The sequence below is a fragment of the Xyrauchen texanus genome, chromosome 3, assembly GCF_025860055.1.
Source record: "Xyrauchen texanus isolate HMW12.3.18 chromosome 3, RBS_HiC_50CHRs, whole genome shotgun sequence".
Taxonomy (NCBI): domain Eukaryota; kingdom Metazoa; phylum Chordata; class Actinopteri; order Cypriniformes; family Catostomidae; genus Xyrauchen; species Xyrauchen texanus.
In genome coordinates, this window is record NC_068278.1 from 39,754,654 (window position 1) to 39,769,333 (window position 14,680).

The window sequence follows — 14,680 nt, forward strand, 5'->3', positions numbered from 1 at the left end:
CTATGCAGTAGGCCTACACCACAAGACACTAGTAGGTCACAAACGCTTGGAAATCTGTAAAATTAGGTTTTAAGACGAGTCTTTGAAGGAGGAGGAAAAAAAAGAAAAACTCTCAAAGGAATATTCCGGGCTCAGTACAAGTTCAGCTCAATTGACAGCATTTGTGGCATAATGTTGATTACCACAAAAATTAATTTAGACTCATCCATACTTTAAAAATATTAATAATAATTATGTTACAGTGAGACGCTCACAATGGAAGTGAATGGGGCCAATTTTTGGAGGGCTTAAAGACAAAATTGGGAAACTTATCGTTTTATAAAAGCACTAACATTTATTCTTCTGTTAAAACTTTTGTATTATTTGAGCTGTTACCTTGTTTAAATCTTCATTTTTACAGTCATTTTATTTTTTTGACATAGTATCATATCAAAGAAGTTGTAAAATTGGCAATAACTTTACACAGAAAAGGTTAGAAAGTGATTTTTATCACACACCTATGTATATCTTATGGCTTTAGATTTGAAGCAGTGAGTATTTTAAAGTTCAAAACTTGGCCCCATTCACTTCCATTGTAAGTGTCTCACTATAACCCAGATTTATTTATTTTTCTAAGAAAAGGAGGGACGAGTCAAAATAAATATTTGTGGTAATCAATATTATGCCACGAATTATGTCTATTGAATTTACCTTTAATTGAAGCCCGAATATTCCTTTAAGTGAATGGAAGAAAGTGATGACTAGGCTAAATATGCGGAGGTTTAGATAGGTGATTTTATTATTATTATTAGTAGTAGTAGTAGTAGTAGTAGTAGTAGTATTTGTATTTATATATGATTTTCGAAAGACCTTTTTAAATAGAACAAGTAACGGAAAATCTTGCTTTTGACTAAATTCGTTTGGATAATTTATTTTGTATTTTTATAGCAGTCCGTATGTAGTGTTTCGTCTTGCATGCTACTTAAGCGGATAGTTACTTAACACGTAACTTCACATTCAAACTGCACATTTACATACAGCACGATGCTGTTTTCTGCTGTAATTGTGAGTCAAAGTCAATACATCTATTTAATGTTACTTTGAAGTGTAGTTAATGTTGCTATTAGTTTGTGCGCACGCGCTCGTTGTTACTCGTTGCTAGTGGTTACCTGCTCAGCCAATCACCAATCATCGTTAGAGGAACACTTTTCTACTAGGTAGCCAACTCTTGCTGCTAAGCAAAGCTTTTTTAATTCACTGAAACAAGTACACCTCCACAGCAAGTAGTACAGGTAAACCAGTAGGCTACAGGTTGACAACAATATTATACCTTGTTTATCATATATGAAACGGGCTGTTATGCAATTCCGGTAGCTCAAACTTCAACACCTCATATTTTAATCCTACTTTAACTTGGTCTCCAATATTTGACGGGTTTTGTGTTAATATAGCATTCATTCTTTAGTCTAATGTGTTTGCTCTTGTAATGTTTTTACACGGCGTTCTAACATTACTATATCATCCATTATAAACAGGATGAGTACCCCAGTGGACATGACTGACGTAAAAGAGCAACTCCATTCCACTGAAGAAAAGTATAAGCGTTTCAAACAGCAGCAATTCATTTTCATAACAGCTCTTGAACGGTCGAGGGAGCATGCTAGGGACAAAACTGAGCCTGTCTCCACCGTGACACAGGTTATGAATTGATTCATTCATTATCTTTGGGAACATTTTCAGTGTCATTATATTTCCAGCTTGAAGGAATATTCCGGGTTCAATACAAGTTAAACTCAATCGACAGCATTTGTGACATAATATTGATAACCATTAAAAAATATATATTTTGACTCGTCCCTCATCTTAAAAAAAATTGTAATTAAAATCTAGGTTCCAGTGAGGCGCTTACAATTGAAGTGAATGTAAAGCCGATCTGTAAACGTTCAGTCACTGTTTCAAAAGTATAGACACACGATATAAACAATGTGTGTTAACATGATTTTAGTGTGATAAAATCGCTTTCTAACATTTTCTGTGTAAAGTTAGAGTCAATTTTATAACTTCGTTGCCATGACGACGTAATGTCAACAAACTCTAAAACGCCTGAAAAAAATGACGATTTAAACAACTTTACAGCCCAAAGAATACACGAGTTTTAACAGAAGAATTAATGCAAGTGCATTTATAAAACAAGCTTCTCGTTAACCCCTCCAAAAACCGACCCCATTCACCTCTGTTGTAAGTACCTCACTGTAACTTTTTTTTTCTTAAGGAGTGACGTGTCGAAAAATTTTTTGTGGAAATCACAAATGCTGTCGACTGAGCTTAACTTGTATTGAACCTGGACTATTACTATAAGTGTTACTCAGTTCATCCTAATGCAATTATACTGTAATGTTAAGTGTGACCTTATAAGTGATCACGTACTTCTGCAGGTTCAAAAGTACATGAACCAACACTGCAGCAATGCCACTGACAGACGCATCTTCTCGCTCTTTTTGGAGATAATTTCTGATCTTGGCGTTGTTTTAAAACTTCTGCAGTCCTCATGGTCCAGCCAAAACACTTTCTGCAAGACCCTTGAAACCTGCAAGGAGCTCCTCAGCCCCAGCAATAACATAAATGAGCTAAGGGCACAGTTAAGTGTTAAGTTACAGTGCATGTGTTTAATCGAGAATTTGATTGTATATTTAGATTGACGTCTAAATTATTGTAGTTACCCAAAAGCTTGTATAATGATGCTATAATCCTGTCTTAATTGGTTGATATATTAAATAACATGCAACTCAAATACTCATAACTGCACCATTTTTCCTTACAGCTACCCACACAGTGAGATAAACCGCCTGAGTTGTGACGAAGCAAAGAATTTCTATGGTGGAATTGTGAGCTTGATTCCACTGGCTTTAGACCACCTCACTGCCTATTTTAAAGGAGGCGCTCAACCTGTCACTCCCACAGTTACAGAAACATCTACACAGCAAACAGAAGCAAAGAGCATTGGGATGTCTGCTGACCTTGATAAGGCTACCAGTAACAACTCTACATCTAAGAAAGGCACAGGAGGATGGCATGCTGGAAAACCAGCCTGGAAGCCACCAGGCCAGACAAGGCATTAAAACACATATTTACTTTCATGCTCAATATAATATTAAAGAAGTTTTATAATGATAAAATATACAATAACAATTAAAGAATTGATAAGACTATGACAAAAATATGCAAAACATATACATTTTATTTTTGTTGATCATAGATTAACAAGTGGGAGAACACAGAACGTTTTCTTGAATTCAAAAGAGTACTTCTGAACAGAGAGCCCCTGGTTACCTGTAACACCAGTCATTGGCCTATTGTACCAGAAAAAACTATTGACAAATGGTTTCAGGTGAGGGACAGGCTTACTATTTTTTCCAATAAGGCATTTTGTAACACAAAATGTTTTGAGGGCTTTTGGTATAAAAAGGGAAAGTAATGTTCGAGTGAAACATAAACGTAAACAGAGGCATTTTCACAGTTGGCAGGCTGAAGCCAACATATTTTGCGCTTCACATATTCCAACTCTATCTCACACCGAAAACAAACCCCAAGGGAATTGTTTTAGAAAGAGACAAGTCTAATGCTCGGCTAGAGTTCAGTAATCTTATGAAGCCCTGATTCTTTTTTTTTAAAGTGCTTCTACTTCAGCCATCTGCAGCCCATTATAAAGCCTTTTCTTTGTAGATGGGATCTGACCTGTGTAAGACAGAAATATAAGGAAAAAACAGAAGGGGAAAAGCCTTTTGAAGAACAAGAGCAGCTTCTTTTCCAAGTTTAGTGTCAAAGTATTGCAGTGGCTGTATTTTGTACTCTATTAATTCATAAGCATTTGACTTTCAAATACACCTCAAAACCACAAAGATTTCCCAATTTCTTCATTTAACAGGACAAATGCAAAAACAATGCACCTACAGCAGCATAGCCTGTGTTCTGTAAGGCCCTGACGGCCCTAAAAAGTAGCAAAAATATGTTTTTTTTTTCACCCATCATCTCTTACCATTGATCAGGCATAAAGTTTTACGCTAAGAATTATTGCACAGGTGACTGGGCTCTCCAATCACAGTAAAGAATGTTAATGCATAAAAATAAAATATTTTACTAGAGCTACAACACAACACTTGCTTACACATTTTCTGTCTAGGCAAAACACACAAAGCATTGCTATGGCTAGCCTTAGCAATGAAATGTGATTTCTTATTCTATTATAATATCTAACATAATACCTATCCCTTCCCCACAGCTTCTTTCACATTTATATCAGATTGATTGATTTCTCAAAGGCATGAACTATTTACAGTGCTCCAAGTGGGAACTGATGTAATGATCACACTTGGTATTGTGCAATTTCTGAGACACGTCTCGCTATATGTCTCAAAGGGGCAGTTTTGCTTGGATCAATTTAGAAAGATGTAAAAACAAATGGAGCCATTACAAGAGCAAATACAATGATTAAGGCAATACATTTGCTGGAAAGTACAGTGAGGACTGGGTTACATCCAACCACAACAGAATACCCACAGCTGCTTGCTGAATGGTGATAATAAAAATATACTGAAATACAATTAATTCATAATTAACTTGATTATGACAAGATTTGTGAACCATTTTTGATGACAAGTTGTTTCTATTGTACAACAGAGATTTTAAAATAAACTAAAACTCTGCCTACCACCCATTAAAAAGAAGAAGAAAAAAGTGTTATGCAGTCTAATACTGGGTCCAAAATATTCATTTCTAATTGTAGACAATCAGCAGTATATAATCAATGCTCATGGAGGGTTTCATTGTAGTCCATGATCCGCAGATCCTGCTGCCTCCTACACTGAATATTATATGCCCGGGGTCTATCCATGGGCTGCAGGTCAGCCTGGTCAGTGGCCCCTTCAAACTGCGTGTTCTCTGAGGGGTCTGTGCTGGGCTCAATCTTTAGATCTGGGGACAAGCAGTTGAGCGCTACTGGTTCTGTCTCAAAGTGGCTCTCGCTTTTATTGCGGAACAACTCTCTGGCTCGCTTGCCCAAGAAGCTTCTGGTACTGGGGTAAGAGCCAACCGCCAGTGGGGAGTCGCAGGGGAGGGAAAGATCTTCCTGACTGTCATTATCGAGTGTTTGAGGAGACCCTACAGAGACTTCGCCATTGACACACATGTATGTGCCTTCCTCTCTTTTCACTGGGTCAGCTGATAGAGATGGAGCAGATGTGCCAGTGCTGTTGCCATTTGTCCTGAAACACAAATGGAAATACATGTTCCAGTGCAAATTCAGCAACCCATCGCATTCCTGTTGTCATGCATTATAACGAACACTTTTGGACCAATACATTTCTATGACTTTTCCATAACGTTTCCAGACGTTTAAGAATTGACGGAATTGAAGTTTACAATAAGAATTTTGTAAGAAGATTTGCTAATGAATCTTTCGGACCTCAACATGTCTGATCCAACAGATTTATTGAATCCGACATAACTAAGGCTTGCAAACAAGTTTTACTCTACACACGAGTAATACCTAGCCAAAGAAATATTTTAGAGAAAAGTATAACCAGAAAAAAATGCTTATTTGTTATAGCTGTTTCCATGCCTTTTAACATTGAATTAAACTCCAGAACAATTCCCATGACTTTGGGAACCTTATAAAACATTAGATATCATTAGTACATAAATCTGTGGAGGAGAAATACTGGGCAGGACATATTGGTTTGGAACATACCTTTGGTTGGTGGGACTGCTGGCCTCAGAAGTGTGCTCTGCTGGTGAACTGGTTTTCAGTTTTTTTAACTCTATCTGGCTATAGAGTTCAAGCAGCTCTGACTGCAATGCCTGAGTGATGTGCTTCTGGGCCAAATACCGGTTCTCTGAAGCCTGCAGCTGCTCCCTATAGAAAACCACGAATAACTGAAAAATCTCACACCAAGATGCATTTGATAGAAACCAAATGATCAATATTCCACAGACCTATATAAAGTAAGATGGCACTTCAACAAACAACAACCATTAATATATACACTCACTGAACACTTTACTAGGAACACTGAGGACATGGTCTTCAACTGTTGTAGCCCATCCGCCTCAAGGTTCAACGTGTTGTGCATTCAAAGATGCTATTCTGCTCTCTACAACTGTACAATAAGAGTGGTTATCCAAGTTACTGTAGCCATTCTGTCAGCTTGAACCAGTTTGGCCATTCGCTATTGACCTCTCTCATCAACAAGGCATTTCCATCCACAGAATTGCTGCTCAGTGGATGTTTCTTATTTTTGGCACCATTCAGGGTAAACTCTAGAGACTGTTGTGCATGAAAATCCCAGGAGATTAGCAGTTACAGAAACACTCATACCAGCCCGACTAGCATGTTCAAAATGAAAGACTGAGATAATTTTTTTCCATTCTGACAGTTGACGTGAACATTAACTGAAGCTCCTGAAACATATCTGTGATATTTTATGCATTGCAGACACAAGATTGGCTGATTAGATAATCTCTTGAATAAGTAGGTGTATAGGCGTTCCTAATAAAGGTCTCAGTGAGTGTATTTTGCAAACATGATATCATGCTTAACACATTAGTTCATACACATATATATGAAAATAGATTCATAAAATTAAAGGAACATCTATTGTATGACTTAATTCTTTGTGACACAAAACTAGATGTTTAGGAAGAATGTTAGAAAAGGTGTGAGAGATAAGCTCATACACGGCTTGGCTTTTAACATTCTCCAGCAGTTTCTTCTGCTCTCGGATGACCTGCTCTTTCTTGTTGAGTTGGGTCTCTAGATCTGTGATGCGCTGTTGGGCTGCCTCGAGTCTCTGACTCTGCTGGAGAGAGCTCTGCCTCAAGCGCTCCACCTCCCGCAGTGAAGAAGCTTGCAGCATCTTCAGCTCCTAACAGTCACAAAGGAGACCAAGGAGTAAATCGGAGTAGACCAAGTAACATTCTTCAGGTTAAAAGGAATAAAGCGGACTTCACTGGATATAAAGTAGGTGTCTTGAGATCAATAGTAGAATTGTTTACATTTACCAATTCTTCCAATCTATGCAATGTTATTTCTTTGCAGTATTTTTGTAGCAAATGTTTACATTTATGTAGTTGCCCATGCCCCAACAACAAAGCAGTTTTTCAACTCCCACCTCATATTGACCTTATTCACACTGATGCCATATGTGATTTTTGAAGTGAATGAAAACAAAGATGTGTGGGATTGACTTACAGTTTCTTAAAATCAAATCACTTTGTCACTAAACCATATACACACACAAGTGCAAAAGTGGGTAAAATTCTTGGGTGCAGTTCCGAGCAACATAGCAGTCATGACAGTGATAAGACATATACCAATTTACAAGAAACATCAGATTTACACAACCCAATTTGCATATATTATATACACATAATTACACACAACAAAATATACAAATGTACAGTATACAATACACACAATATAGAATAAAATAAATAGTATATATATATATATATATATATATATATATATACACATACACACAGTACGTTGTAATGTGCTGTATTTACATTCAGGCTGTCGGTTGATAGTCAGTTGCCAGTGTGTTGTTAAGAGAGAATATAATTTATGACAGTCCAGTGTGAGATTAATAAAGTGCAGTGCTGATGTATATTGATCATGAGAGATCAATAGATCAAAAGTCTGATTGCTTGGGAGAAGAAGCTGTCATGAACTTGGCTGGTGCGGGTCTTGATGCTGTGGTACCGCCTGCCTGAATGTAGCAGTGAGAGCAACCCATGGCGGGTGGCTGGAGTCTCTGATGATCTGCAGAGCTTTTTCAAACAAAACATGGTATAGATGTCCTGGAGGGAGGGAAGAGCTCACCTCCGATGATGTGTCTGGCAGTTCACACTACCCTTTGTGGGGCTTTGCGGTTGAGGGCGGTGCTGTTGCCGTACCATCAGCGGAATGATCCAAAACACTTTAACCCTCTGGGGTTGACTGATACACCGATGCGTTCTGCTGGATTTTTCATCATTACAGCGGAAACAACATAAAATACTCCATTTTGGGGCATACAGATAAGTGTATGACATCATTAGAGACTATAAAAACAAAACCTTGTGCTTTTATAAAGCTTAAAATGTCTACTTTTAAATAAAACAATTACAATTTTAAACAAATATTCTCCTGCAATGTAATCTGTATGAAACAAAGTGATGTACAGTTTCTCCTGGCTCAGCTAATTATCCCTAATGTGATCACACCCATGGGCAGAGGGCGCCATTTATACGGTAATGTGCTGAGGTGATCAATGCAAATGGTAAACACCCCTGACTGTGCCTTAAAAACATCACTTTTCTGCGTGTTTGGAAGATACCATGATACACAGGTTAGGGAAAGTCCACATTTTCCTCAGAAGAGTGGGACGATGAACGTTATCATTTTGAAGAGAGACTTGATCCAGCAGAGGATACAATTTCTAATAAGTAATTTAGATTTACTTTCATTAGTTGACATGCTATTTTATATAAACATGTACTTTTTTTTGTGTACATGTTTTACTAGTGGGACTGTTTCCAGACTAGCCAGCCAGGATTCAGAGTATTGAAATATGTCCTAATATGCAAGTTTTAGTTACATTTAAATGCTGTTTCGTAAAGTAGGCATTTAAATTGTATGCTGTATGATATAAATATGAATGTTTAGAATATATTTTAACTAGTGTTTATGCTGCCTCATTATCATCAACGAAGCTTGTGCTTGCAAATATGCGTTCGGGTGTAAATGTGTCAAATGTGATGTAAATATGCCCATATTAGAAAATTACCATCTTATAATGATTTCTGAAGGATCATGTGACACTGAAGACTGCAGTAATGATGCTGAAAATTCAGCTTTGATCACAAATTGCATTTTACAATACATTCAATAGAAAACTGTTCTTTTAAATTGTAAAAAGTTTTCACAATTATCACTCTTTTTAATGTATTTTGGATAAAATAAATGCAGTCTTGGTGAGAAGAGACTTTTTAAATGGTAGTGTAGGTCTAAAATTAAGTAAAATATTTATGTAAAGAAAACGTATAGTCAGATTACTTTTAAATTAAAACTTGATTTTGATCATTAAGTCTCCTCACATTCATTCTTTGTCACTGTGGCAGCGGGGGCGTGGTCAAGCGCCCGTCAGGGAAAGCGGTAAGGGCGCTTGCACCTGAACTAAATTATGTCTCACACCGGTCTCTAATTTCAGTGAGCATGGGGAGAGCGGCACAAAGTTGGCCACAGAACCTCCAGTTAGGGAGAAGAGAAACACGTGCCAGTCTAGTGTTGGCATGATATGAGAGAGTCAGAGATCTGTTGTTGAGCTGGAAAAACTATTGTGGTGTTGAAGCTGTAAAGTGCTGGAGATTATTAATTAAAAGCTGTACCTGTGAGATGAAGAAACCAGTTTCCTGTGTTCTCCTTCCCCTCCGGGCCTGAAGTTTGTTACACTGGTGCCAAAACTCGGGACACAAAAAATTCAAGTACGCCCCATGGAGCCCTCTCAGTTGGCCGATGTCCTCCAGTCCCTTGCCGGGATGCACCAGGCCCTCCAACAGTTTATGGTGGAGCTGCGCCAAGACCAGGACCGGCAATTTTTCTAAGTTCTGCGGGCTCAAGCAGAGGACCGCAACGCAATCTGGAGCCTCCTTGGTCAGACGAAAAACCCAGCCCCGATCCCCGACATCAGCCCTCAGCTACCCCCCCCCACGCTTTTGAAAATGGGGGCGGAAGTTGATGCAGAGGCCTTAGTCAACCTCTTCGAGAGAACGGCGGAGATCTGGGGCTGGCCGCGTGAACAACGGGCGGCGAGTCTCCTGGCTTACGCGGACTTGAAGGCTATCCTGCAGCGGGTGGGTCACAGCGCGGAGCAATATCGTCAGCTGTTCCGGTCGCTAAAGCTGAGTAAGAAGAACTGCCCCTTTGCCTTCTCCCAGCGGCTCAGAGACACGTGCCGGAAGTGGTTGCTAGCAGGGAAACCTGACGTCGGGGGAGTAATCGATCAGGTGGTACTGGAGCAGCTCATTCACGATCTGCCGAAGGGAACCACGGAATGTGTCCAGTGCCCCCGCCCGGCGTCCATGGAGGAGGCTGTCCAGCTTGCTGAGGACCATTTGGCGGCATACCCAAGGACGACAGAGTCCTGCTCTCTCTCTCCCCTCCCCTGTGTGTTCCCCTCCTCCCCCTCACTCAGCTCCCTCCACAGTGCCCGGTCCTGCCCCGCAGAGGCGAGGAGCCCCGCCAACGTGACCAGTTCCCCGCGCAAAGCAGTGGACGTCCCCTTCCTCTACAGCACCCCGCCGACCTCCCCCTCAGGTGGAAGTGTCCGCCGACACAGGTGCAATAAATCAGGTAAATCCTGTTCCAGGCAGCTCATTATAATCCGATGGCAGGTCGGATTATAAATTTATAAGATTATAAATCGGACTGAAGTTTGTTACAGTCACATTCCTCAGTGATAGGCCCAGGGGAGGGGTCTTTGTCTCCTCAGGTGTGAATCACATCAATATTAATGATAGTTCACGCCTCCTCGCATATGACCCAACACTAAAAGTGTCTTACAAAAGTTAAATGACTAAATTGTTTTGTTTGAATGAGTGATCAGGATGGTTTTAACATCATTTTGTAGCAAAAACTTGGGCTACAAGATCCAGTTCTCAAAAGTCTTGTGAACAAATGTGTATTATGTTATATGGCCTTATTTCAATGACTTTTGTTTTTTCAAAAACCATGCATAAACGTTGTTTTCTCAAAAATACAAACATGTACACACATGTTGCTCACATATAATTGTAGCCCAGTTTGTGCTGAATACAGTGTCATCAGACTTCATTAATATGTTTTTAAGCAACTAAAAAAAGCACAAATGTCAAGGCATGTCAAAACCTCTCCAGGGCCCAAAACACCCTCAGACCCCAGAGGGTTAAACAACAGTACAACCATTAGAGGAGGCTGTAAATCTGTCCTTCACAGCCTCATTGCTATTCTTGTCAAAAATCAAAGATGGCACTACTGTGAATAAGGGCCATAGGCCTACATGTAAATAGCATGCAATAATTGTCTCTTCCTTTTGAAGTTTGTGATGTTACAGCTTTGTGCCCACATAGCATCAATATGTAACTTTTTTTTGGCAACATTACAACTTAAGCCAGTGAATTGCTAAAGCTTATTTTCATCATCGGTTCTTGTTCACACACATCTCAAAACTGAAAAATACTGTAAAAGTCTAAACTCACCTACTGTGATAACATATTTATAAAAGACTACATAGTTAAACTAGATTTCTGCTTGGTTTTAAGCAATGATGCAATAATGAACAGTGATCAAAGTCATAAATATTTTTTTTTGTGAAGACCGTCATGCCTACCTTGCTTGCCTCAGGTCCTAAGCGCTTGATTTCCTCCAAACAAATCTTGTTGGCTTCACCTAAAAGCAGTAGCTGTGTGTTCAAAAAAGCCATCTGCTGCTCCATATTTTCACTATTGTTGAGCTGAGGTTTAAGAAATCAAGCACACAAAAAAGAATTCAACTATATTAATAAATATGGGTAATACCTACTGTAGAATGTGCTTTCAAATGAAAAAGCTTGAAATATTTCCACAGTGTGATGGATAGTGTTGAAAACGGAGGATGTCACAAACATCTTTTACCTTTATGGACATCTGGCTGAGCAGGTGTCCCATATTACAGACTTTGTTATTGGCTCTCTGTAGCTCTGCCTCCATTTCTCCTACCTTCTTCCGATTCTCATTTAAATCAGTCTGTAAAAGGACAACACACAAAACATTAGCATTTATCATGGATATCACATATTCTCCTCTACAATCCAGCAACCAAACTGCATCTTAAAATATTTGGACCATTTTTGTTGGTGTATAATGTCTGAGTGCTGTGCAACAAGATTCATTCCCTATTCCTTATAGGCCAATGATCACCTGCAGCTCCTGCATCTTTGAGTAATAGTAATTCCGCTTCTGCTGCAGTTGTTGGATTTGAGTCTGCAGTTGGTTCACTAGAGCCTCTTGGTCTTCTTGTAGACACTTGAAGCGCCGCTGCTCCTCCTGCAGACTTACCTGCACAGTCTGCATCTCAATATCCTGAAGTTTCAGTTGGGTTTTCTGCCATACACGAACAAACACACATTTGGAGAATCACAGTTACCAAAAACTTCAAGTAAAACACACATAGACAAGAACAAAATAAATTCTAGGCCATGATAATTTGTAAAGTTGTAAGCAAAATCCTGAAAACTTAACAAGACTTGTACTTACAAGACTTGTTGAGCCTGACATGACTTCAATGAGATTCTAACAGTGCAATGTTGCCAGTTATAGCTATTTCTACTTTACATGGAATTTAAAAGGTAAATCGGTAAAATTCCACAAAATGGGTTTAAATATGGTCAAATGTGTTAAATGGAGCCGAAAGCATATTCATACTAGCATAACACTTAATTAAAACAAACACAAAAAGGATGAGGGATGTGTAAAACTGTCAATGACAGGCATTGAAATTCTTTGAAAATCTGTGGAGATGCCTGAGGACTTCTGTGTATAGATTAGGTGCCAGCCTGATTACGGCTAAATGGATAATCCAGTTTCATTCATTACCATGGAGTTGTTCTGCTCTTCCAATGCAGTCGCGTTGACAATACGGCCAAACAGACGGCGGTTACGAAGTGCATGTTGTTCTCTCTTATGTCTTTCATACAGCAGCTGGGTATGCAGCAACAGCAGCTGACTACGCAACATTCCCAGCTCATCAGATGCTGCTGACACAGAACCTGCAAAAATCCACTGCCTCAATACAAATGCAACATAATCCAGCTGTAGTCTAGAGTCCCAGAAATTCCCAGATATTGACTGATTACAGGATGAGGACCACCACAAAGCTAAATGCTTTTCTGAAACCGAGGACTTGGTGAACTACTACGTACAAAATAGTAAGATAATCAGAGAAAATTATCTATTTGTATTTAGAGGAAACATAAAGGAAATGGAAACAAATACAGGACCTTTGAACCTGCAGGAATTATAATTTTAAGATTATGATTTATTACATGATGAGGAAGACCATTGCAATCCAAGGCCTCGTTTCCACCTGGTGTTATGATCCGATCACGCAGTCTAGGGAGACACATCGCTGTTTACACCTGGTCACTTAAATATGTCTCCTGTGACAACTTGTGTTCGGATTTGGATGTGAGGGTCTCCGTTTCATGACATCATACATCATACTACGTCAGTGTGTTAATGCATGATAATAAAGCCCAACAATGTCAGAAAAAGAAAAAGCGTGAAAAAAGGGTGCAATGTTCTTCCCAGATGCAGATAAAATTTTGCCTAATCACAAATGCAACATGTCAAGAAGAATTATCCGTTATTTTAGTGGATTACCTCTATTGAAGGAGATTCAGTTGATCATGTTTCTCATCTGTGTTGATCTCAGACACAATAAAAAAAGATCCGTGAAGCTCTCGTGATTGTGTATGGAGCTTTTTTTAATTTTCTGCCCGGATGGTTATTTCCTTTAAAATGCTGCTCGTAAACGGCAAAAAGTTTAAACTCATTTTAGCGCAGCAGTCAATTGACAGTTGAGGGGTGGCGCTTCACTGCTGCCGGGACGCATACTGGATGGGATAACATTTACACTTCAAATGTGATATTGACATATGCATTTTTGACCACAGATCAAAAATCTGATCACAAAATGTTTTAAACCCCATTTAGACCTATATTTAGGGTGGAACACATGTGATCAGATCACCCAAACCATATCTTAATACCAGGTGGAAACGGTGTCAAAGCTGTATTCATTTGAGAAACTGAGGATTTGACAATATACTACCTAGAAGACAGTACACTGAAAACCATATGATGATTGAGTAAACTTTTTCCCTCAATTGAATTGATTAACAGTGTCTCCAAAACTTGTGTAATTAAGTTCACTTAACTTCGTGTTCATATAGAATGAACTATAATGTTACTAGATGCAAGTAGACTTAACTCAGATTTGCTATTTATTGTCGTTTCTAAAATTGACTCAAATTTAGATCATACAATAAAATAGCTCAAATAAAGATTATAACCGATTTCTAAACAGAAATGCATATATGCGTGTACTTCAATTGCACAGTACTTCAATAGAACTCAGATAGAATTAACAGGATTCATCTTGACCAAAGGGGACACAGATCACTTGAATAGAGACATCATACGAAACAATTTTAATTAAAATTTTTCTTAAACGATAATAATAATAATAAAAAAAAATTCGACAAAATTGCTAAAACCTAAAATAATTCTTAAGAACCATTTAAATGCATCCATATGTTCCAAGGGAACATTATTAATGAACTCAAGTGCCAGCAATTATGCTGGCACCATAGCCTCAATTTTGTACTCAATCATTTAATCAGTTAATAACACTTAAAATGTTAAACCTATGGATTTTTTAAGAGAAATAAGTTCAAAAGAACATAGATCTTTGAGTTATGAGCCCAAAATTAAACATTCCTTAAATGTCAAGTTAAGACAACATTAGGGTTTACAGTGTAAGACAGTCTTGGAAAAATATCAACTTCTATTTAGAGCAAAGAGACAGGAAAATGGAAACGAACACAGGACAAGTTTGAGGAGACAGGTTGGAGGACACAATCTTCTT

General features: G+C 38.6%; 2 protein-coding genes across 6 annotated transcripts in view; one reads left to right on the forward strand and one right to left on the reverse strand.

Annotated features, from left to right (window-relative positions):
- Positions 1 to 1,245: 1,245 nt before the first annotated feature.
- Positions 1,246 to 3,107, forward strand: spaca9 (sperm acrosome associated 9). 2 transcript variants are annotated; one of them, XM_052104694.1, is made up of 4 exons: positions 1,246 to 1,271; positions 1,515 to 1,677; positions 2,415 to 2,617; positions 2,801 to 3,107. In XM_052104694.1, the coding sequence occupies exons 2-4, from the start codon at positions 1,516 to 1,518 to the stop codon at positions 3,096 to 3,098; spliced, it is 663 nt and encodes a 220-aa protein (XP_051960654.1). In that variant the 5' UTR covers positions 1,246 to 1,271; position 1,515; the 3' UTR covers positions 3,099 to 3,107. The 2 variants fall into 2 exon arrangements, with proteins under 2 accessions (XP_051960654.1, XP_051960660.1); XM_052104700.1 differs by having other exon boundaries at positions 2,523 to 2,617.
- Positions 3,108 to 3,208: 101 nt separating this feature from the next.
- Positions 3,209 to 14,680, reverse strand: part of tsc1a (TSC complex subunit 1a) — a 29,654-nt gene continuing 18,182 nt past the window's right edge. For all 4 annotated transcript variants that reach the window (XM_052104681.1, XM_052104664.1, XM_052104665.1 and 1 more), the window contains exons 16-22: positions 12,628 to 12,800; positions 11,953 to 12,135; positions 11,668 to 11,778; positions 11,385 to 11,507; positions 6,712 to 6,899; positions 5,726 to 5,890; positions 3,209 to 5,240 (exon numbers count right to left, since the gene is read on the reverse strand). In XM_052104681.1, coding sequence (XP_051960641.1) covers positions 4,781 to 5,240; positions 5,726 to 5,890; positions 6,712 to 6,899; positions 11,385 to 11,507; positions 11,668 to 11,778; positions 11,953 to 12,135; positions 12,628 to 12,800 — 1,403 coding nt within the window. In that variant the 3' untranslated portion in view covers positions 3,209 to 4,780. The remainder of the gene's footprint in view (positions 5,241 to 5,725; positions 5,891 to 6,711; positions 6,900 to 11,384; positions 11,508 to 11,667; positions 11,779 to 11,952; positions 12,136 to 12,627; positions 12,801 to 14,680) is intronic.